This window comes from Leptopilina boulardi, unplaced genomic scaffold (genome assembly GCF_019393585.1).
Source record: "Leptopilina boulardi isolate dan_hultmark-lab unplaced genomic scaffold, ZJU_Lbou_2.1 LbouV2_155, whole genome shotgun sequence".
Classification (NCBI taxonomy): domain Eukaryota; kingdom Metazoa; phylum Arthropoda; class Insecta; order Hymenoptera; family Figitidae; genus Leptopilina; species Leptopilina boulardi.
This window is the reverse complement of record NW_026137702.1, coordinates 465,258-488,538: the sequence shown is the minus strand read 5'-3', so window position 1 is coordinate 488,538 and position 23,281 is coordinate 465,258. Positions and strand designations below refer to the sequence as shown.

General features: G+C 23.9%; 3 protein-coding genes across 4 annotated transcripts; 1 reads left to right on the top strand and 2 right to left on the bottom strand.

The window, feature by feature from the left end:
• Positions 1-394: 394 nt before the first annotated feature.
• LOC127276903 (reversion-inducing cysteine-rich protein with Kazal motifs) lies at positions 395-7,494 on the top strand. The gene is made up of 4 exons (XM_051297598.1): positions 395-692; positions 1,255-1,687; positions 3,368-4,733; positions 6,743-7,494. Exons 1-4 carry the CDS (start codon positions 617-619, stop codon positions 7,142-7,144), a joined length of 2,277 nt encoding a protein of 758 aa, XP_051153555.1. The 5' UTR covers positions 395-616; the 3' UTR covers positions 7,145-7,494.
• Positions 7,495-8,021: 527 nt separating this feature from the next.
• On the bottom strand, positions 8,022-9,304 carry LOC127276902 (uncharacterized). Its single transcript, XM_051297597.1, has 2 exons — positions 9,110-9,304; positions 8,022-9,025 (listed from the first exon to the last, which is right to left on the bottom strand). Exons 1-2 carry the CDS (start codon positions 9,191-9,193, stop codon positions 8,600-8,602), a joined length of 510 nt encoding a protein of 169 aa, XP_051153554.1. The 5' UTR covers positions 9,194-9,304; the 3' UTR covers positions 8,022-8,599.
• A 2,056-nt stretch (positions 9,305-11,360) lies between these two features.
• Positions 11,361-22,332, bottom strand: LOC127276901 (zinc finger protein 616). 2 transcript variants are annotated; one of them, XM_051297595.1, is made up of 4 exons: positions 21,777-22,332; positions 17,958-18,091; positions 15,292-17,521; positions 11,361-13,209 (listed from the first exon to the last, which is right to left on the bottom strand). In XM_051297595.1, the coding sequence occupies exons 3-4, from the start codon at positions 17,449-17,451 to the stop codon at positions 11,551-11,553; spliced, it is 3,819 nt and encodes a 1,272-aa protein (XP_051153552.1). In that variant the 5' UTR covers positions 17,452-17,521; positions 17,958-18,091; positions 21,777-22,332; the 3' UTR covers positions 11,361-11,550. The 2 variants fall into 2 exon arrangements, with proteins under 2 accessions (XP_051153552.1, XP_051153553.1); XM_051297596.1 differs by having other exon boundaries at positions 22,180-22,331.
• Positions 22,333-23,281: the final 949 nt, after the last annotated feature.

Genomic DNA, 23,281 nt, shown 5'->3' with positions numbered 1-23,281 from the left:
GAAACTTTTTACAATTAATTTTCTAAATTTGTGTATAATAAAAGCTTATTATTTTTAATTTTATTTTTGACAAAAAAAATATTTTTATTTTATTTAAAAAAAAGTATTAATATTAATTAATAAAGAAAAAAAGAAACTATTTAAATATATATTTTCGCCGTTCGCAATTATAGTACCATGTGCGCGCACAGTAAATATATCTTGTAAAAAAGCAAAACTAATTCATGACGTTAAAATTCTGTGGGTTGTTTCATGTATGTATATATATATATATTTCTCCTCCTTTGCCTCTTTCAAGATAAATATTCTACTACTGTCTCTTTCTTATATTTTCTTTTCTTCATGCTTTTCTCAGACATCAATTTCTCTCCCCTCTTTCATTCTTTCCACGTTTCTCCATCTCCTCATTCTATTACTCATCAAAAGCTTTATAGTTACTGTGAAAACTTTTTAAAAAAAATAACTTTTAAATACCAAAGAACTGTTCTTTTTTTTTTAATAATTTAAATTTTATTACATTTAAATTAATATTTAATAATAATGTTAGAAGATGAGATAAAATAGAAAAAATGTTTTACCATTTTATTAGTGAAATCTTAATAAACAGTTGTAAAAAATGTGGATATTAATAACAGTGCTTCTTACGTTGCATTTATATTTTGCGATTTGTTTATTACCAAGCATAAAAGAAGGTATTTTGCAATTTTTTTTCTATGATAAATTAAGTTTTTTAAATGAAAATTTTTTTTTGTATTTTTGGCGCGGTACACAAAATGACGAAGAAAGGGTACAGAATTATATTAACAAAAAAAATTACTATAAAATAAATTTTAATTCTTAATTTTTGTAATATAGAAAATATTTTAATTAAAAAGAAACTTTGAGGTTTACCCTCAATTGCTAAAATCATAAGAAAATGAAAGACAAAGGAGAATTTATTTTTAGTGAAAAAATGGAAAAAATAAAAGAATTTCATTTCAGTTTTGAAATTAAACAATTTTTTAAAATTATAAGAACTGCATTTTTTTTTCTATAAAATTTGAAGTATTTTGTTAAACAAAATAAATAATGAAAATTTAAAATAATGTGTACAAAAATTTATAATTTATATAAAATAAATCCTAATAAAAAATATTAAATATAAAAAAAAAGTTAATTTTTTTTGTGAATCCATAAAGAAATTTTTGAATTTCTTGATGCATGTTTTAATTAATAATAAAATTATTTTTAATTTATTTATTTTTTTGTTGACAGATACTGATTGTTGTGAGCAGGTTGATAATCGAGAATGTTTGGAAACTTGCCGCAGAGTTCTTCGTTCAACAAAAACGGAAAAAGAAATTTTAGACGCTTTAGAAATAAAATGTGGTCCTGTAAAACCTCATTCACCAATGTGGAGTTGTCTATTGAAATTGGTACCTTCTAAATTAAATCGACTTCCATTGGATGGAGGTAAACTTTCATGTTGTGCAAAAGCAAAAAGTGCTGCTTGTGAAAATTTATGTCGAAGAACATATTATACTGATTGGCAATTATCATGGACACAATTTGAAAATGAATGTCTAGCATCTAAAGAAGAAAATGAATTGAAAATTTGCATTGAAGATGCAGCAAATACATGCAAATTTGGTTGTACAGGCCTTTCATTTTGCTCAATTTTCAACAATAATATTTATACAACATTCAGGTATCATCTATATTAATTATATAATAATAAAATGCTTGGTCTGTCCTTCTATCCTAACTTGAAGAAGAAAATTTTAATTAAAAATCACCTGAAATTCAATTAATTTTCCAAAAAAATTTTACTATTGCCCTTAAAAAAAACTCATTTATTTCTGAAATTTTTAACTTCAATTAAAAAATTTTTTCACAAATATTTATCTATAATAATTCTTTGTTTAATTAATTATTTCAACAGTTTTAATCCAATTTTTCAAAAATTCAATTATTTAAATCATTTTTCAAATTAATATTTATATTTACAACAAAATTATAATTTTTTGAAATTTCAAAAAATGCAATTATTTTGAAAAATCTTAGTTCTAACTCCATAAAAATTTAATTATTTAAAACATATTTCAGTTGAAAATTCTCTAAATTTAATTATTTTATTTTTAATTGATTGGAATGTGGAATAATGGAATTTATAATCGATTATAATTTTAAGTAATTGAATTATTGGTTAAAATTAGAATAATTTAATTTACAAAAATTAATTTGAATGCGAAATAATTGAATTTCAAATGATTACAATGTGGAATAATTAAATTTATAGTGGATTAAAAGTTAGATTAATTGAATTTTCAATTTAAAATTTGGAAGAATTTCTAATAATTAATTTTTAAGTTTGGCATATTTATTAAAGTACTTTATTAAATTTAAATAAATAAAAAATTTACAAAAATAATTTATCAAATAATTTTAGAAAATTTTTTGAAAAGTAATTGAATTTTCAAAGATTTTCAATTCAGATTTTTGAAAATAATTTGTACTCCCAAGTGATTTAATTAAACTTTAAGTGATTTTTAATTAAAATTTTTTTGATGATTTCTGTTACCGAAAAATTTATTAGAAATTCCAGACAAAAATAGAATTTGAAAATTTGTTAAGTGAAAAATGGTTTTAGATAATTGAATTTATCATTTTTTTGATAATTCGAATTTTTCGATTATTAAAAATAATTGAATATCAAAAGAGTTATAGTTGAAATTATTAAATTTAAAAAAGTTTTAGATAGAAAATTTTACAAATAATTAAATTTTAGAAGTGATTTTGAATTGAAAATTTTTGATAATGTTATTTGATGATTTTTTTTTAAATTTAAACAATAATTGAATTTCATAAATTCTTTAATTCGACAAATTTCATTAAAATTATTGAAAATAATTGAATTTTGGAAAAGATACAATTGAAATTTTCGAAAAATATTATAAAATTCATTAAAAAAATAATTATATTTCGGAAGAGTTATAATTAAAAATATTAAATTTCAAAAAGTTTTGGATGGAAAATTCTAGAAGGTGTTAAATTGAAATATTTGAAAATAATTGAATTCCAAGTGATTTTGAATTGAAATATTTGATAATTTCCGTTGGTGATTTTTTTTTAATTCCAAACAATTATTTAATTTGATAAATTCTTTAATTCGACAAATAGTTTAAGATAATCGAATTTGTAAAGAATTTCATTAAAATTATTAAAAATAATTAATTTAGTGATTAATTTTTAGTTTAAAATTTATTAAATAATTGAAATAAAGATGATCCGCATTGTATACTAAAAGAAGACGCATTTTATTAAAACAATTATTAAAACAATTAAATGTTTTATATATTATATAAACAAATAATTTTTTTTTCTTTAGATCGTGTTCAATTGCTGCAGATGAAGCAGCAAGACGAGAATATGACAACTGGATTAAAAGTGAAGTGGTTCATAATTTGAAAGTATCACTTAGAACAACTTCAATGTGTTCAAAAGAAAAATTGCATATTCTTGCTTGTATTTTACATTTACAACCTTGTGACTTCAGTACACATGAGACTAGTCTTTGCTATAATGATTGTTTAGAAATTATTACAACATGTGTAGATTGGACAACAACATCAAAATTTGAATCAGCTGAATCTTTATGTTCAAAATTTTTGCCATTGACAACAAATTCTTGTATTTCAATGAAATATTTTTTAAAAGATTATCATCATTTGAATAATCAGACAATAATTGATATTCATGAACCATGTAAAAATAATACTTGCGCAAGTAATCAAATATGTTTATCATCTTGGAATAAAACGGAAATTATTAATTGTCAACCCGCTTGCACTTTAGGTGAAATGTCTAAACAACTTGTCACTCTTGGCTCATGGATTCAAATTCCTCGCTTTGAAAGACAAGGATGTTATAAAATATGCCAATGCACATTAAATGGAATTGAAAAATGTAAAATTTTAAATTGTTTTACATTTAAATCATGCTGGGTGCAAGATCGTTTTATTTCTCATAATACTGCATTTTTTTTAGAATGCAATAAATGCCGTTGCTTTATGGGTGAACTTCAATGTTTTAGAAAAAATTGTGTTGACAATCGTACACCTGCATTACCTTGTGATTGTCCAACACATTATATTCCAACTTGTAGTCGATTGGGTATCACTTATGCATCATCGTGTTTAGCCAAATGTGCTGGATTTATGAGCGATGAAATTGAATTTGGCAGTTGTTCATCTAAAGATCATTGCATGTCAAATCCATGTAATTCCAATGAGAAATGTATTAGAAAAAGTCGTATATGCTTGTCATCAATTTATAAACCTTGTCGACAATATGAATGCGTTTCAATGAATTGTAATGAAAATAATGAAACATTGGAGATTGTTTGCGATAAAAATAATCATCAACACAAATCACTTTGCAGTATGATAAAAGCTGGAAAATCATTAGGTTATAGAGGAGTGTGTTTAAAAAATTGTAAACTTGATAAATCAGTGTGCGGAATTAATGGCGAAACTTATTCCAATGAATGTGCAGCATTAGCCGACAAAACTATTGTTGATTATTTGGGACCATGTGTTACGGTTGGATTAATTAATGATAAAGCAAAACCTCGTTGCACAAATGTTGTTTCATGTCCGGAATTGATTAGTCCACATTGTATTGGAGTTACTCCTCCAGGTGCATGCTGTCCAATTTGTGGAGGTGCCGCAAGAATTTATTACTCAAGAAAACAGGTAATTTAGATTAAATTTTCAGGCATTGGATTTTATGATTTTTTTTCAATTATTTTAATCGTGAATTTTTGAAAAAAATGTCATTTAAAATTATTTGATAAATTATTTTTAATTCTGTGTTTAATTATTGTCTAAAATTTAACAAAATCTCTTTGAAATTCAATTATTTTTAAAAATTTCTACTCTAATTCTTATAAAATTCAATTATTTTTAACAATTTAGATTGAAATTGTTCAAAAATTCAATTATCTTAAATTATTTTTCAAATTATAACCTTTTGAAATTCAATTTTTTCTGTAATTTCTTTTAAATTTTTCATTAACATAAATTACCAAAAATACCAAATAAAAAACACTTGAAGTTCAATTATTTTCAAATAATCTGAATTAATAATTTTCTCAAATTCAATTATTTTCAATAACTGTAATAAAATTCTTTACAAATTCAATGATCTTAAACTATTTTTTAATTTAAAACATTTGAAATTTAATAATTGCTTAAAATATTTTTAAATCAGCAAATAAAATTACCTATAATTTCAATTAAAAATGATTTAAAATTGAATTATTTTTAAAAAATTTTATCTAAAACTTTCTGAAATTTAATAATTTCCAATATAACTCTTCCGATATTCAATTATTTTAAATAATTTTAATGAAATTTTTTACAAATTCAATTATTTTAAACTATTTTTCAATTAAAAATTTATGAGATTCAATTTTTGTTTGTAATTCTTTATAAATTCTTTAACAACAGAAATTACCAAAAATTTCCATTAAAAAACATTTGAAGTTCAATTATTTTCAAAAATATGAATTACCTTTAAATCTTATTTAAAATTTAATTGCTTTGAAAAAATATTATTTAAAATTATTTGATAAATTATTTTTAATTCTGTAAAATTTAATTATTGTTTGAAATTTACAAAAATCTTTGGAAATTCAATCATTTCTAAAAATTTCAACTATATGTAACAAAATTCAATTACTTTTATAATTTTGATATTTCTTTAAAAATTCAATTATATTTAAAAGTTTTTCAAATAAAAATTCTAAAATTGAATTGTTATCAAACATTAAGAAATATAGCAGTTTAAATTTGGAGAAATTTTATTTTTAAATATAGGTATGCAATTTAATTATTTAAAAAATTGTATTTTTAATCTTCGAAATTTTCAATTAAAATTTTAATAAAGTTGAATTGAAATTTTTTAAAAATTATATTAAAAAAAATTTAATTTTAAAGAATTGATAATTAAAAAACATTTTATATAATTGAATTTTTGAAAAACTTGATTCAAATTATTAGAAATAATTAATTGAAAAAGAAATTGAAGTTAAGAATTTGAGAAATAATTGAGTTTTGGAAGAACAATAGTTAAAATTTGTGGAACTACTTAATTGAATTTCAGAATATTTTTAATTAAAATTTTCGTAAATTGAAATTTCTGTAGATATTTTATAAGCTTTAAACAATAAAAAAAACTTTGGAGAATTTTGAATTAAAAAAAAGTTTTAAATTGTATTTTCGAAAATGTTGATTAAAATTAAATTATTCAACAATTTCCTATTTTAGACACAAAAATTTAGAAATAATTGTATTTTAGAAGAGTTCGAGTTAAAATTTTTGGCAATAATAATTGAATTTCAGGAGATTATTAATTGAAACTTTCATTTTGAATTGGTGAAATTTTTTTTGAAAAACTTTAGACAATAATTGAATTTTCAATTGAAAACTGTTTTAAATCATGTAATTTTCAAAGAATTTATTTTAAATTATTGAAAATAATTGATTTTGCAAACAATTTAATTTAATATTTTTTTTTAATAATTTTAAAAAATAGAAAAAAGTCGTGCAATCCAAAATTGAAAATCTCTTGAAATATTTTCATTAAATTTAGGGAAAAAATTTTAATCTTTACTGAAAGTCAGGGAAAGAGAAAATAATATTTTTGTATCAACCCTTATCAATTATAATAAACAATGTAATATTATTATTTTGTTAAACAGTTAGACAGAATATTATACATGATGGACAACGAGAAGGATAAGGATACAATCACCTTGACGGCACTATTGAATGCCTTAGAAAGGCATATTTCAGTTAAAGAATGCTCTCTTAAAGGAATGGTGACGCTAGATGGAGATATTGTTATAGTAATTATACCAATTAATATAACACCATCCAGTGTTCAATTACGTATGTGCATATTGGAAACTGAAAGATTAACAACATTAATACATCAAAAGAGTCCTTCAATTATGATGGAAGTACCATTAAGTGCCCTAACTGGAGCAGAAGTTATTCATACACAAGTTTCGAATATTACTTCCATTAAAGAATTAAACATATACATTCTTTTGGTTTTTATAATAATAAATATATTCCTTAAGTACAAATTAGATTTATAAAATAAGTCTTTATTTTAAGTTTCTTTGCCAAATATTAAATTAAAATAGTTATTTTTCATTTAATACTCATTACTTTTATTTGTATATATACAATTTTTTGTACGAATCAAAAAAAAAAAATATTTTTAATTTACGAATTTTATCTTGAACCTTTGGAAAAGACTATAAAATTTTACTGTGCCATTTATTTATATATTATTAGTTTAATTGTTAACTCATTATCAATTATGGTGTTTCATTATATAGTGTGTCATTAATATACATTGAAAATTGAATTAATTCTTTTAGAAACTGAACTATATTGAGTTGTTTGCTGTTAATATGTTACCTATATATAGTCATGATTTTCACATATAGTCTCAATGTTGATCTCGTTCTGTGAAATTTTATTCACTCCAAATTGATAATAAATGTTATTCGTAAATATATATGTAAATTAGAAAGAAAAATATTTAAGATCTGTTTTGTATAATCAATATTTTAAAAATATTTATTTATTGTATTTTCACTATTTTCAAGTGAAATAATGTGTATTTAAATATATATATATATATATCAATTTTTATAAGTGTTTTTGCTGTATTTAATTTACAAATTATTTTACTAAACATCAAAATTTTCGTTTTGATGATTAATTTGATTATTTAAATACGTAAAAACGAAACTTATCTTTAAAAAAATAAAAATCTATTTTTTGAGCACTCTAAAGAAAAGACTCAGATTCGATCGAATAAAATATATTCTTGTTGACTTATAGATAAAAAATATTCTATTGATTTAATATTTTCATCATCGATTAACGTCAGAGAATATAAAATTTCTATTAATATTTAATTTATTCGGAAAAACTAATATAGAATTGAGTAAAAACACATAATTATACTGGATGAAAATGATTTAATTTTATTAACAATAAACAATCAGATATTTCGACATTAATGTTATTGCAAATTATAAATTTCACATATAGACATAAAACATAAATTAACAATTATATTATTAATATTGTTTAATAGAAACAATTTAGATTTTTAAAAATACATAAGAACACAACGCATCAAATGAATATTTTAAATTATTTATGATTTTAGTTAATTAATGGTCTGCAAACCATTATCCGCAAGTAGAAAATTATTATTTCGTGATGTGAAACCTTTCAAATTTAATTTTAAGCGATATGGTTCAGTATGATAAATATGAATTATATCATTGTACTGAAATTTCTCTACCACATTAATTAGCTTTTGAGCATTTTGTGATGAACCAAAGAATTTATAATCAAAATTAGAAGAACCATTTCGTTTCAAACTGATCGAAAAGTATAAATCAAAATAAGGATGAATAATATTGAGTAATTGTTGTAATTCTATTGTCATAGTCTTGTAATTTACAAAGATTTTTAAAAATACGTTATCATCAAGGAAAATGAATACCTAAAATTATTTCTGTTCCATTCTATTTAATGGTCTTCAAACCTGTATCTGACAAAAGAAAAGTATTATTTTCTTCTTTATTATTTAATCCTTCGAAAACTGATATTAAGCGATATGGTTCGGCATGATAAATATGAATTATATCATTGTACTGAAACTTCTCTACAACATTAATTAGCTTTTGAGCATTTTGTGATGAACCAAAGAATTTATATTCAAAAATAGAAGAACCATTTCTTTCTAAACGGATCGAAAAATATAAATCAAAATACGGATGAATATATATGAGCAATTGTTGTAATTCTATTGTCTTTGTCTTGTAATTTATAAATATTTTTAAAAATACGTTATCAGCAAGACCTAAAGCATCGAATGAATATATTAAACTATTATTTATTTTTTGTGCAATTTGTGATGGATCCAAAAGCTCGACATCTCTTGTAGTTATCTAAAAGATGAATTTATAATTATATGTAAAATTCATGTGGTGATGAGGCAGATTTATCTTTTAATTAATATTTTAAAAACTTACATTCGAATTCGATTGCAGTGTTGGCTGTGAAATTGTACTCGACACAAATATTAGAAGCAATTTTATGAATATTAACGAAATCATGATTTACTATTTCACTGGTTACTTTAACAACATTGATAAAAAATTAGTTAACTTTTACTTTTTATATATTTTTTTCAGTTTACATAGGTGTAAAAATAGACATACTTTTTATTATCAGTTAGTATTAAATCAATAGAACTTTTTTGGAATAAGTTAACAATAATATAGTATCTATTGCGTCTATTTCTTAATAATAACTTAGAATAAATTAAAAATGTTTTTTTTAATAAAAAATACTAGACGCTGAAGTAACTGTTTCTAGTTTTTATTGTTTATATATAGGTGTTTCAAAATTAACAGAAATTTATAATCTATGACCTTAATCGATATCAAAAATATAAAATCCAAAGTATTTTTATTGTTTAAAGCTTATAAAATATCTACAGAAATTCCAATTTACGAAAATTTTAATTCAAAATATCTTGAAATTCAATTAAGTAGTTCAAAAAATTTTAACATTGCTCTTCCAAAACTCAATTATTTCTCAAATTTTTAACTTCAATTTCTTTTTCAATTAATTATTTCTAATAATTTTAATCAAGTTTTTCAAAAATTCAATTATATAAAATGTTTTTTAATTATTAATTCTTTAAAATTAAAATTTTTTTTATATAATTTTTAACAAATTTCAATTCAAGTTTTTTAAAATTTTAATTGAAAATTTCGAATATTTAAAACAAAATTTTTTAAATATACCTATATTTAAAAATAAAATTTCTCCAAATTTAAACTGCTATATTTCTTAATGTTTGATAACAATTCAATTTTAGAATTTTAATTTGAAAAACTTTTAAATATAATTGAATTTTTAAAGAAATATCAAAATTATAGACTAAGAATAATCAATTTTATTCCATTTTTTTGAATAGAATGTTTTCCTGGAAAATGTAAAAATTCATTACAAATTCAAATAAAATCATTAAGCATGTCTCTATTATTTTTTTATCTTAAAAAAACACCTAAAACCTTAAAAAGAACCTACCAATTGAACCTAAATTGCAGTAGACTAAGAATAATCAATTTTATTCCATTTTTTTGAATAGAATGTTTTCCTGGAAAATGAAAAAATTCCTCACAAATTTAAATAAAATCATTTACCATGTCTCTATTATTTTTTTTACCTTAAAACAACACCTAAAACCTTCAAAAAAACCTACCAATTGAACCTAAATTGCAGTAGACTGAGAATAATCAATTTTATTCCATTTTTTTGAATAGAATGTTTTCCTGGAAAATGAAAAAATTCCTTACAAATTCAAATAAAATTAATCAGTATGTCTCTATTTTTTGTTTACCTTAAAACAACACCTAAAACCTTCAAAAAAACCTACCAATTGAACCTGAATTGCAAGAGAATAAGATGAATCAATAATAATTAATTTTAAATTGAAATTTTTGAGGAGAATTGAATATTATTTGATTTTGAATTGGAAATTTTGAACATAATTGAATTGTAGTTGATTTTGAATTGGAATTTTTGAAAATAATTGAATTTTATTTGATTGTAAATTGAAAATTTGACAAATAATTGAATTTCTAGAATTATCATTATTTGTTAATCTACTTATTCATTGTTCAAAATTTACTTGATTTTCTTGAATTGTTTTAATTTTATTTTCATTGTTTAAAATTGTATTTTCTTCTTTACTCAAATGTAATTCATTAATTATGCTATCCATATTATGAATTTTACTACCTATACTTCATCCAATGGTTCTTGCATGAATTCATCAAAGTCTTTTTCAGTTCTATTTAAAGTCTCTTGTTCCTCTTTATTTGAATCTAATTCTTTGTCACTATTAGAGAAATATGAATTCTCGTTTCATCAAAAATTTCCATAAATCCTATATCATTACTCGGTTTTTTTAGGTATTGTACCTGTTACATTAAAATTATCTTTATTTGGATTCAAAGACATAGCATTATCTTGATCTGAAATAAACTTTGTTGTTTCACTTTTTTCATTTTGATCAGGGTCCATTTTAAATATTTATGAAAAAAAAACTAAATTACAAAATAAATTAAGTGCACTCCTACAATTTTCCTTTATTATTAAGTGATTAATATATGGCTAAAAAATAAAGAGGGAGAAGGAACTTTGTACTTATATCGGTATATTTAATTTTTATTTTTATATATATAGGGAAATAAAGTAACATAAGAAAAAAATATTTCAAGAATTTAATAATAAAAATTACATTAAAATTTTTTTTAGCCGCACAGGCACACTTGACAATAAAGTCAATTTTTATTTTTACTAAAAATTTTTTTTTAAGAGGCATACACTGATTTAAAAGCCGCTTAAAAAAACGAAGAAAAAAAAATGATTAAAAATGAACATACACACGAAGCAGAGATTAATTTTCGGTATTTACAGGTTCACGTGCATGATGAATTCTCACATGCTTATTGTGATTGGATTTAGTGCTACTTGATTTACCACAAATATGACAGGAATATGGTCTTGCACCAGAATGCACACGTAAATGTTCTTTGAGGTAATATGATCTATGAAAAGTTTTGTTACAAACATCACATGTATAAGCTTTATTTTCTTCGTGTTCTTTAACATGCCTAAGGCAATTGTATTTTCTAATAAATTGAGCCCCACAGTAATTGCACGTATATGGACGAACATTCCTGTGAGAATTCATATGTGCTGTATAATCACTATGTCGATAAAAAGCAGCATTACATTGATTGCACTTAAATGGTTTAGTACTTCTTGCTGCATGCGTCCATTTATGCAGCTGTAAATTCCATTTTGTACTAAACGCTTTAGAACAAACTTGACATTCATAGGGTCGCTCTCCATTATGAACTCTCATATGTACAGCTAATGATGATCGTAAATAAATGCATTTACATATTGGACATTCAACATTTTCACTTTCTCTTTGAGCATCAGGAACAAATCTTCGATTATGAGCGCGTCTCATATGACGAGTTAAACTTGCCATATGAATGAATCTTTCGTTACAGTATGTACATGCTTTTGGTTTTTCATCGTGTGTCTCCTTATGCCATGCTAATTTCTTTTTAGTGTGAAATATTTCCCCACAATGACAAATATAGTCCTTTAACTTTTTCTTCACATGCAAATGATGACGATTTTTGTGTTGCGTTAAATTTGAATAACGTCTAAATGTTTCATTACATAAATTGCATTTAACTGGTGCATTGCCAGTGTGGCCATTTGTGTGTTCATCAAGTTTTTGTTTTGTTAAAAATGCTTTGTCACAAACTGTACATGGGAATGGTTTTATTCCAAGATGACGTTTTACGTGTAATTTGAAATTTTGTTTTCTATAAAAATACTTACCACACTGGCCACATTCAAGGGGATGAATTTTTAAATGTGCATTAAATAAAATAACTGAGGGAAATTCTTGATTACAAATTTGACATTTTGCATTTTCCCTAACGCGTTTAACTGAATCTTTAATGTGCATTCGTCGTTGATGTATTTGCAATGACTTTTCACCGGAAAAACTTTGGTTACAAATATTGCATGTTATTTCAATTGCATTTGAAACTCTTAAATTATCTACTTTTATGTCAGTGTCAACACGTCCTTGATCAAGTTGTTGCGGTGGTTGTAATTGATGTAACAATGGTTGATGATATGTTTGTGGAACATGTAATCCAGCAACGAAAATATCTTCAAACATATTCATGCGTCCCTCCAATAATTTAATGTCCTTTATTTCCGTTTGTTGAATTGGTTCTTGACTGTTACTGGCACCGGCATTTTTATGAATTGTTGTCATATGAACTCGACGTTCTTTAGGACATTCAAAACCTTCTGTGCAATATGCACATTTAAAAATTCGACGCGTCGGCGTCTTACGATCACGATCTAAAAACAAACTTGATGTAAAATGAGTGGCTAGTGATCTAGAATCTAAAAGTGATCCTCCAATTTCATTGTCTGAACCCTCTGATTCTTCCCAGGTTTCACGTGCCATGAGATCATATGATGTTGACATACGTGAAGCTTCTTGGCCAATGTAAATCTGTTTAACATAAAAGAAAAACAGTTTTAATTTCGATTAGAATTTTTTTTTTCGTCTATACTAGACTAATTCCAATCAATACTGAATAGTCCTAATTAATGAGAGAAATTTTAGATGTCTTATAAAAGTAATTAATTTCATCTGTTAATAAATATCGCAGATCTTGTATCTGCTTCTGGAAATTGTTAATTTTTATTTATATCACAATTATTTATTTCATTATTATAAAATATTTCTCAATAATTTCAATTTTTACAGTTTCTCTTTACAGAAATTTTTAAATCACAAAAATTTCAATTCACAGAATTTTAATTTGTCCCAATTTTTAATTAATAGAATTCTTAAGACGCCGAACATTCATTTGTTCGTAATTACAAAAATGACCGAACAAACAGTCGACAGAAAGATTTCGACGTAATTTTTAAAATTGACGAATTACGATTTTCTTGATAATTTCTAATTGATGAAATTTAAAAATTGCGCCGAAATCTTTTTGTCAATTGTTTGTTCGCATAAATGAAAATTCTGCATCTTAAGAATTTTGTCAATTAAAAATTTTTACAAATTAAAATTCAGTGAATTTGAAATTCTGTCATTTAAAAATTTGAATCACATAACATTAAATTTAATGAGAATTGTGTTAAATTAAAAAATTTTTTTTTAAATAAAATGTCATGTAAAAGAAAATGACTGTAAATTAACAATTTTGACAAACAAAAATTTGGTAAGTACAAATTCAAAAAGAAATGATACCAAGAATGAAATTTTGTTTAAAAAATAATTATTTCCAAAAAAAAAATTGAATAATAATGGACAAAAATTTTTTAATTCCATTGAATTTCAAAACATAAATAATCGTATTTCATACAAATCTGTATGAAATTGAATCTTGATATACTTACGTATTTGAGTCTATCGATGACGACAAAATGATTAAAACATTAAAGACAATTTATTGTAAAATTATTTGTTAATGTAAATAGAATCAGTTGTTAAATATTTCTAAATAAAAAAAAAAAATACTTTTTAATTTTAAAATTGAATTAATTTCCAAAAAGTTTTAATTTTTCGTAAATGTTGTAATTGTTTCTTTTTTTTTCCTCGACTTACAGAATTCAGCACAAAATTTGTTTTTGAAAAATAATAGTTCCGGATAAAAAAAGGTTTTTTTTTTTAAATTTTAAAATTGAATTATTTTGCAAATTTTTAATTTTTCTTAACTATTATGATTGTTTCTTTTTGTGATTGATTAACAGAATTCAGTACAAAATTTATTTTTCAAAAAAAAATAATAATAATCCCATAAAAAACATTAGTTAAAATTTTCATTTTAAAGAATTTTATTAGAAATAATTACTTTTTAGACGAATTTTCATTTTCCGAATTTACATTTGACAGAATTTCTTTTTTAAACAAATTTTTATTTAACAAAATTCTTATATATATCAAATGTTTATTTTACAGAACTCTTAAAACGCCGAATTTTTTATTTGTCCGAAATTGCAAATGACCGAACAAAGAATCGACAGAAACATTTCGGCAAGAAATCGAGATTGGTGGATTTTAAAAATCGCGCCGAAATTTTTATGTCGATTCTTTGTTCGGCCATTTGCAATTTCGGACAAATAAAAAATTCGGCGTTTTAAGAATTTTACCAATTAAAAATTCGGTTAATTAAAAATTCTTTAATTAAGAAATTCTGACAAATGTTAATTCGAAAAATGAAAGTGCATCTAAAAATTAATTAGTTATGTGCCCTTCTTTGTGCCGGCAGCTTTATTATTTAGTTTTTTAGCTTTTGTTATTAACTTTTCAAAAAAATCTTCGACTTGTTTAAACAATTGATTGTTTATCGTTTCGAAGAATTTGATGCTAAAGAAAATAATAATAAATAAAAAAATTATATTTTTTTAGATTTTAAAATAAACAATTAATCTGACGATATTGTTTTTATTATTTAATACGATTGTGGATTCTCGTTAAATTTTCTTTTAATTTCGAATAGAATTAAATTTACTCCTAGCTAAGTTTATAATCATAAATAAATAAAAACTCAAAAAAAATATAATAATTTGAACTAACCTGCCATGTGGATTGATCAGTACATTCATTGCTTTCTTGTTCTGATAATTCCCCTCTTGGTGGCATACTTTCATCGGCTCGCATATTAATACTTTTTATTTCTTCATCAATGCAAGTTCCTCCTTCACTGCTTGACAATGATTGTTGACTTGTACCACTAATGGCCTTATCAGATGGTTCACTTATAAATGTGCTTGGTACCAATATTTGTAAACCATCAAATTCAAAAACATTCATAGGACCACTATGAGCGTCTTCATTAATATTAAAAACTTCCGTTGATGGCTTTTGAAAGACTATTTTATTTGATTCCACAGTCTTTGAATTTGTCGATTCATCTGCATCTAAATTTTTTGTCAACAATGATGTATTTTCAATATTAATATTGTCCATTTGATTATTTTCCTTTCGTTTCTCATCTTTTATTTTTTTCTCCACTATTGGAGATTCTAATTCATTATTGAAATTTTCTTCTTGAATATTTTTAGGTAGATTATCATCTGTTATTGATGTGTCGAATTGTTGAAAATTATCAATATGTAGATTCGATAAAAGAGGAGTGGCATTATTAAGATCTGTACGCACACGAAGAATTGAATTATTGCTACCAATTGATGATGGTGAATATGATCTCATTGGTTCGTCCTCATGACATTCTTTAAATAGAACAGTTGATGCAATTTCCTCCATATCAGCATCTGGATCCTCTTCATTTTTTCTATCGGCAAAATTTTCTAAAGCTGTCGCTTCAAATCCAAGAGGATATGTGGATATATTTTCATTTGAACGAAAATCAGCTCTCAATGATAAACGTGAATGTGTTCTGTGTGATTTTTTAAAGAAAATTGGAGACGACGGCGCTGACAAACTATGTTTATAGTGATAAGTTTTTTCATTTAAATTTAAATTATTTGTTGATTTATTTAAATCAGATGATGTATCACTGTCATCACTATCCATTGGAATTTTTTCATTATTAGTATCGTTGTAATCTGATTCTATAATTGTTATCAAAAGGTGTTCCAATTGTTCAACTTCCGGCGATTTTCTTTGATCGGGTTTCCATGTTTTATTTGACTCCTCCTCTTCTTCTTCTTCTTCTTCCTCCTCCTCATCTTCTTCTTCTTCCTCTTCTTCTTCTTCTTCTTCGGGTTTTTCTGGTTCAAGTTTGTCAAGTGGATCAGTTGCTTCAACATCAGAATCATCAGATGTTTTATCATCAATGACACTATCATCGATTATTAATTCAGGTGTTACTATTTCTTTTTGTTCTAAATTTGTATTATTTTCTCTCATAATTTCATCATCAGTGGGTGATTCGTCATTGCGTTCTTCTTCATTTGATGCTTGTGTTTGTTGTTCACGATATTCGACTCTTTGATTGTTGGTTCGATCACATTTGTCCTGTTGATCTTTTGAAGCTATTTCAGTATTTGAGAGTAATTCATTATCCTCTAAAATTTCAGGTATAACAGGTCTTGATTCAGGACAATTGTATGATTTTTCAGTTGAAGAATTCAATTTAACGGTATCATTTGTGGGTTTAAATCTTATTGGTGAATTTGTATCGGATGAAGAAGCAGTAGCGGTTGCAGCGGCGGCGGCGGCTGCTGCTGCTGCTGCTGCAGCAGCTGCATTGTGAGCAACAGGTGAAATCATTTGCATTGTTGAAATTGGCTGTTGATGATACATGCCATAGGGAGAATAAAGCATTTGCATCATATGATTATTCTGTGGTGCCATCGCATATTGAGGTATCATAACAGTTCCATTATTAACAAACTGTTGATAACTAAACGATGAAAATTGTGGAGGCGAGAGTACTGCATTTAATGTTGATGGGCATTCAAAAACAGGACCCACTGGATAAGGAGACGGAGACGATACATGAGAGGCTGAATTTACTGGTGACGGAGATGTAATTTGATTTGGTAATGGCGATATCTGACTTGGTAATGGTGATATTTGACTTGGTAATGGTGATATCTGATTTTGTGAATCCTGTATTTGATTTGGGACGGAAGCACTTGCTTTTATAAGAGCCTCAATCACTTGCTCTTTTGGATGTGTATCTAAATGTTTTTGTAAACTGATTCCCTCTCGTAGAAAGAGGGTACAAACTGGACATGCTACAGGCCCCATGCTGCTCCCGTAATCCATTTTTAATTTCTATTTATTGCAATTCTATTTTCTTCAAGTTTAGATAGTTATTCCATACTTAAGTATCTGCCTAAAATAAAAAAATATTCATTAGTATTCTACAGGGTTGCCGAAAAAAATTTTTATTATAATTTCCCCCCTGAATTTCAGACATTTTCGAATTTTATGTTCTTTTTCTATCAAATGTAGCAGTGTTTTAAACTATAAATATTAGTTTTTATAAAATTTTTAATAATTCAAGGTTTTATTTTAAAATTCAAAAATGATTTAAATATTATCAAGGTAAAAAATTTAAATTCAAGGAGATTTCAATGTTTTTAAGGATCGCTGTACAATTAAAATTTTAAAATATGAACATGTTACCTTATAATAGAAAATCTAGGTTTACAACATTTTTTCAGAACATTTTTTTGACTTGTGACAACCCTTTTTTCTTAATTTTTTTCCAAAATATCGCCTCTAGGATCCAATTATATTGGTTATTAAAAAAAAATTAATTCCCTTACCTCTTAAACTATTTAGTCCCAAATGTCCGTTTTTGTTGTTGAATGTCACGTTCATTGTTTTAAAAGTTAATCATTTGAGAAAAATCGGCATTGAGTACGTATTTCTTACGTATTTGAGTCCTCTTTTTCAGAATCTGCAAGAAAATTTTATTTTTAAATTAAGGAGGAAAATTACACGATTGATTAGATGATTTTGTGCCCTCGATTTCACACCTAATTACCAGATTGTTCACGTCGTTCTAATATTGTAAAAGTAAAGTTCATTTCGTCGTAACTCCATTTTCACTATTACTCATTTTAATCAATTTTCAAAATTGTAATTCAAATTTTTATAGAAACCTAATTTTTTTCAATATTTTGAATAAATTCTTCAAAAACTGATTTATTAAAAAAATTTCAATTAATTTTTTTTTATCTTAAACTCTTCGCCAAATCAATTAATTTTAACATTTTCGCACATTTTTTTTTCACTCTTTTAAAAATTAATCGTACCATCGTCATCCTTACTGAAAAATGAAAAAAATCACTATACTAAACCTCTTTTTCAGAAAAATAGAAACATTTCACAAATTTTTTAAATATGGGATGACAAACTATTTTAGTTTTTCCTTTAGAGGGCAAAAAAATATATATATATATATATCCGTTCTAGGGTTAACAATGTATTTCGAAAATTTAATTAAATATTTTCAAAATATTTGCATTAAAAATTTATTAAAATTTAATTTTTGTCTGAAAGTAAAAAAAAGAATACCTTCAGCAATTCAAATTTACGAAAAATTCCAATTTTAAATTTTTTAACAAAATTTTATTGGTTAATGAATATTTTACTTTAAATATTATAACTAATGTTATTAGATATTAAATTAATTTTATTAATTCTATAATGAGAATAATTTTATAAAAATATTATCAAGAAAATTTATTTCAAATATTTTAGAATCGAATTAATTGTAAGAAACATTTACAAAATTTTATTTAAGTAGGACAAATTTCAGGCAATTTTAATCAAATTTTACAGATTTTTATTTAAAATTTTTGTTTAATTAATAATTTTGGAAGAGTTAAAGATGCAATTTTTAGAAATAATTAAATTTTAGATGCTCTTAAATTGAAATTTTTGAAAATAATTGAATTTCAAAAGATTGTGTTCAATTTCAGACAATAATTATAAGAGAAATTTTTAGTGATTTTTGTTAATGAAGAATTTATTAAAAATCAAGTTTATTTGAAAAACCAAAAAGTTTTTAATTAAAAAATGCTTTCCGCTAATTGAATTTTCGAAGAATATTATAAAAATCATTAAAAATAATAGAAATTTTTAAAAATAATTTAATTTCAAGTGATTTTGAATTAAAATTTTTTGATAATTTTATTTGCTAATTTTTTTTAAATTATAAATAATTATTGAATTTCATAAATTCTGTAATTTAACAAATAGTTAAGGATAATTGAATTTGTGAAGAATTTCATGAAATTTATTAAAAATAATTGATTTATATATAAATCTAAAGAAGATCTACATTGTATACTAAAAAAACGTATTTTGTTTAAAAATTAAAAAAAAAAAGTCGAAAAAGTCACATTTTATTAAATAAGTCAAAAAAAGTCGGAAAAAGGCAAAAAAAATTCGTGTAATCCGAGAGCTAAAACGGTATTAACGATTTTTCGATATCTCTTTAATGAAAATTTTTAGGATAAAAAATCGTTAAATTAAAGATTTTATAAGTATAATTAAACTATTAATCATGAAAAAAATGTCAAAGTTGAAATATATTTTTTTTTTTTTTGTTAAAAATTTTTCGCAGTATTTTAAATTGTTTTTACATTTTTAAAAATTCAATAAAGAAAACTTGAAAAATTTGAAAAAGCCCCTGTGACCTTGTTTTCTGTTTTCACAGTTTTTCAAATTTTCTTTGATTTCTCAACTTAAAAATTGATAATAAATGCCACATTTTTATTTTAGGGAAAATTTCCTACAAAAATAATGTTTTGTGTATTCTTTTAATTTTTCTCATTTTTTTTGAACAATCTAATTTTGTAATAAATAATTAAAATATTTAATTCTTTTTTTTTTTCTACAGTTAGGTGCAGTTTTCCTACATGAATATTCTATGATATGAAAAATTTAATTTTGACCAAAATGTCGCTCATGTATATCTTTTTACTTTAGGTTAGGATGACCCAATGTATTTTCCGCCATTACCTTACGAAATACTAGTATAGTACATGGCAAAGTAGATTGAAATTATTATATTGTAAAAATGATAAAAACATAAATTTTAGAAAATTTCATAATTCACGATTTTTAACATTTAAAGTAAATTCAAAATTTTTAAATACTAGATTCAAGGATAATTCAATATTCGTTGGACACTCTAAAATTATCAAAAATAATCCTTAATTATTAAATGAAATAATTGAAATTATCTGCGAAAAATAAATTAAATTATTTAAATTATCTTACAATATACAATATGATTTAATAATTAGATTATTAATATTACTTTTTAATTATTTAATCAAATAATTTGAAATATCTTCAATTAATTTTTTAATTGAGTAATGAAAAATATATTTTTCCAACGGCTTGTTGCTAATCATTAAATAAAATTATTAATTATTAAAATAATGGAAATTACATTTGAATATTTAATTAAATTATAAAATTATAATTTCTTTTAAAATTTTAGCAATTTTTTAGGACAGGAAAGATTGTATATCAAAAAACATCTTTAACGTTAAAGATGTTTTTTGATATATCTTTCCTGTCCCAAAAAAATTGCCAAAATTTTAAAAGAAATTAAAATTTATTATTAATTGGGACACAACATCAATGAAGATTTAAATTATCAAATATTATTAAATTATTTATTATTTATTTTTTTTTTGTTAATTTTAATTTCAATTTTTCTTACTAATTTTATACTGTTATCACTTTATTGTTTTTATTATTAATTATTAATCAATTTTATCAAAAAAAAATTCTATTTATTTAAATTTAATTATTTTTTCATTTTTTTTTTCATTTTCAACATTTGAATTTATTAAATTTTTCTTTAATTTTAATTTAAAAATTTTTAAAAATATTAACTAACAATTTTTTTCTTTCATATTAATAATTTGTGATTTTCACTTTTTTGGAACAAAAATCTGTTTTTAAATATATTTAAAAAAAAAAAAAACTCATGTTAAAAATAGAAAAAAAACTGTTATAGAAATTTTTCGAATTATTTAAATAATTATTATTATTTAAACTAGTTAATTATTTAGTCACGAAAAATAAGTGGTAAAAAAAATAAAAGTTATTATAAAAAAAAAAATTACCAACATGAAGGGGGAAAAAGTGGGATGAGGGGGGATGTATAATCGCCATATTAGTGATATTTTAAAATATGTTATTTAATAAGGAAGAAGAAATAATTAGTTTTATTTTTAATAATTTCCCATAATCATTATTTACCTTAACTTAATATTAGTTTTTTTTTTTTTTTTTTTGTTATGCACATACAAATATTACAACAAAACACAAAGAACCAATTTTCATTTCTCTTTTTTATTTTTAACTACAAAATTATTTTATCTATAAAAATATTTAAAGCAAACAAATAATGAATTAAATTGTTTTAATATATCCAACATAAAAGTAAATTTAAAAAAAAAAAAAATGAATGCACAATTTGGTTACAAGCAACATAAGATAAACTCACAAAGAACATGATTGTACAATAATAGTGATTAGTATAAAAATGCTGCGTTAAAATTTTTTTTTGTTAATAAACATTAAGAAAAAAAGCAAATAATGAAATAAATACCAACCTTCAATTAAATTTAATTGAACACCTATAAAATTCTAGAAATTGGCATCTCTCAGCCTCTTGAATACTCATGGAGTCAGACGGAACTTTATATTTATACTTGTGTTGCTTTTGCCATTTAATCGTCATAAAATAAAAATGACAAAACATGTGTGATTCCGTTTATAAGAAATATTTTGCATTTCAACAATCTTTTTCTTTTTTAATAATGAATAATAATTAAAAAAGCAGAAGCAACAGCAACAGCAAATTCGCCAACTAATCGATATTCTATCAAATTCACGACCTTTTTCACACACTTAGTGGGAACTCGAGTACACACGAAGTTGCCTAGAAATCTACTATACTTTGACATCTGTATAATAAACAGAAGCTTAATTTTTTCACTAATAATTGTTTCTTACATTTTTAGTTTAGTGTGGAACGATTTTTTTTAATAAATATTGAACTCGAAGAATATAAGATGAGCAAAACTGACAGTAGATAAATTAAGCTTTAAACATAAACGTGACCCCCTATGCCCATCCTTAGGGTAAGTAATTTTATCCAATCATTGACATTGTCCAAGAGAAATTGTCAAACCTTGACTAGGCAATGAACTATGTTAACTAGATTGGATTCTATCATTGCCAAGTGCACGGTTTGTGAGACGGAATAACAGACGACCTATCCTTCTTTTTCTATACTTAAAGGTGCATTTTCATAGGTCAAAATTTGTGACTATAAAGGTGCTTAAGGCCTGAGCAGAATAGAAACGTAACCGGTATCGTAATCGTAAACGCAACCGGAAGAATAAGTTAAAAAAGGACAAACAATCTATCTATCCTTCTCTAATTCATTCTTCTGGTTGCGTTTGCGATTACGACTCCAGTTACGTTTCTATTCTGCTCAGGCCTTTACGGTTACGTTTCTTTCTGCTCATTAAGTAAAAGCCTGAGCAGAATAGAAACGTAACCGTAATCGTAATCGTAAACATAAGAATGGGTTAGAGAAGGATAGTCATATATTGTTGTTCTTCTCTTACTAATTCTTCCGTTTGCGATTGCGGTTACATTTCTATTGTGCTAAGGCCTTAAGTTGGTTTCAATTGTCCTCACTCTTGTCATAATTCTAGCCAACTACCGTACCCTGCTCTAGTAAAAATTTAGTAACTGTATTGTTAAAATTAAAAGTTACTACAAAGTTACTAAATTTTTACTAGAGCAGAGTGCTGCAGTGACGAGAATTATGATAAATGGCGACTAGTGGGAACAATGGAAACCAACCCTCCGGTATTTTGTGTATCGAATCGATACAATGAATTTTCACGATCGTGTCACTGAATTTGATTTTCTTTCCAATAGATTCCATTTCCAGTATTCCAATTTTTTGGAATAGGTGAAAATCGATGAAACAAATGAAAATCTATTGTAGAAAAAACCAGATGTGAACGCACCCTTATAATTTTTTATGAATTAACAATACATGTTACACTTCTAATATTTTTATACTTCATGCATTAATGTT

Bases quoted from the DNA above. Each gene is read 5' to 3' on its own strand.
- LOC127276903 (XM_051297598.1), top strand. From the start codon at position 617: ATGTGGATATTAATAACAGTGCTTCTTACGTTGCATTTATATTTTGCG. The intron at 693-1,254 runs GTATTTTGCAAT...TTTTGTTGACAG, and splicing joins ATTACCAAGCATAAAAGAAG to ATACTGATTGTTGTGAGCAG. The intron at 4,734-6,742 runs GTAATTTAGATT...TTTGTTAAACAG, and splicing joins TTTATTACTCAAGAAAACAG to TTAGACAGAATATTATACAT.
- LOC127276902 (XM_051297597.1), bottom strand. From the start codon at position 9,193: ATGATTTCGTTAATATTCATAAAATTGCTTCTAATATTTGTGTCGAGT. The intron at 9,026-9,109 runs GTAAGTTTTTAA...TTCATCTTTTAG, and splicing joins CACTGCAATCGAATTCGAAT to ATAACTACAAGAGATGTCGA.
- LOC127276901 (XM_051297595.1), bottom strand. From the start codon at position 17,451: ATGGATTACGGGAGCAGCATGGGGCCTGTAGCATGTCCAGTTTGTACC. The intron at 13,210-15,291 runs GTTAGTTCAAAT...TATGTTAAACAG, and splicing joins CTGATCAATCCACATGGCAG to ATTTACATTGGCCAAGAAGC.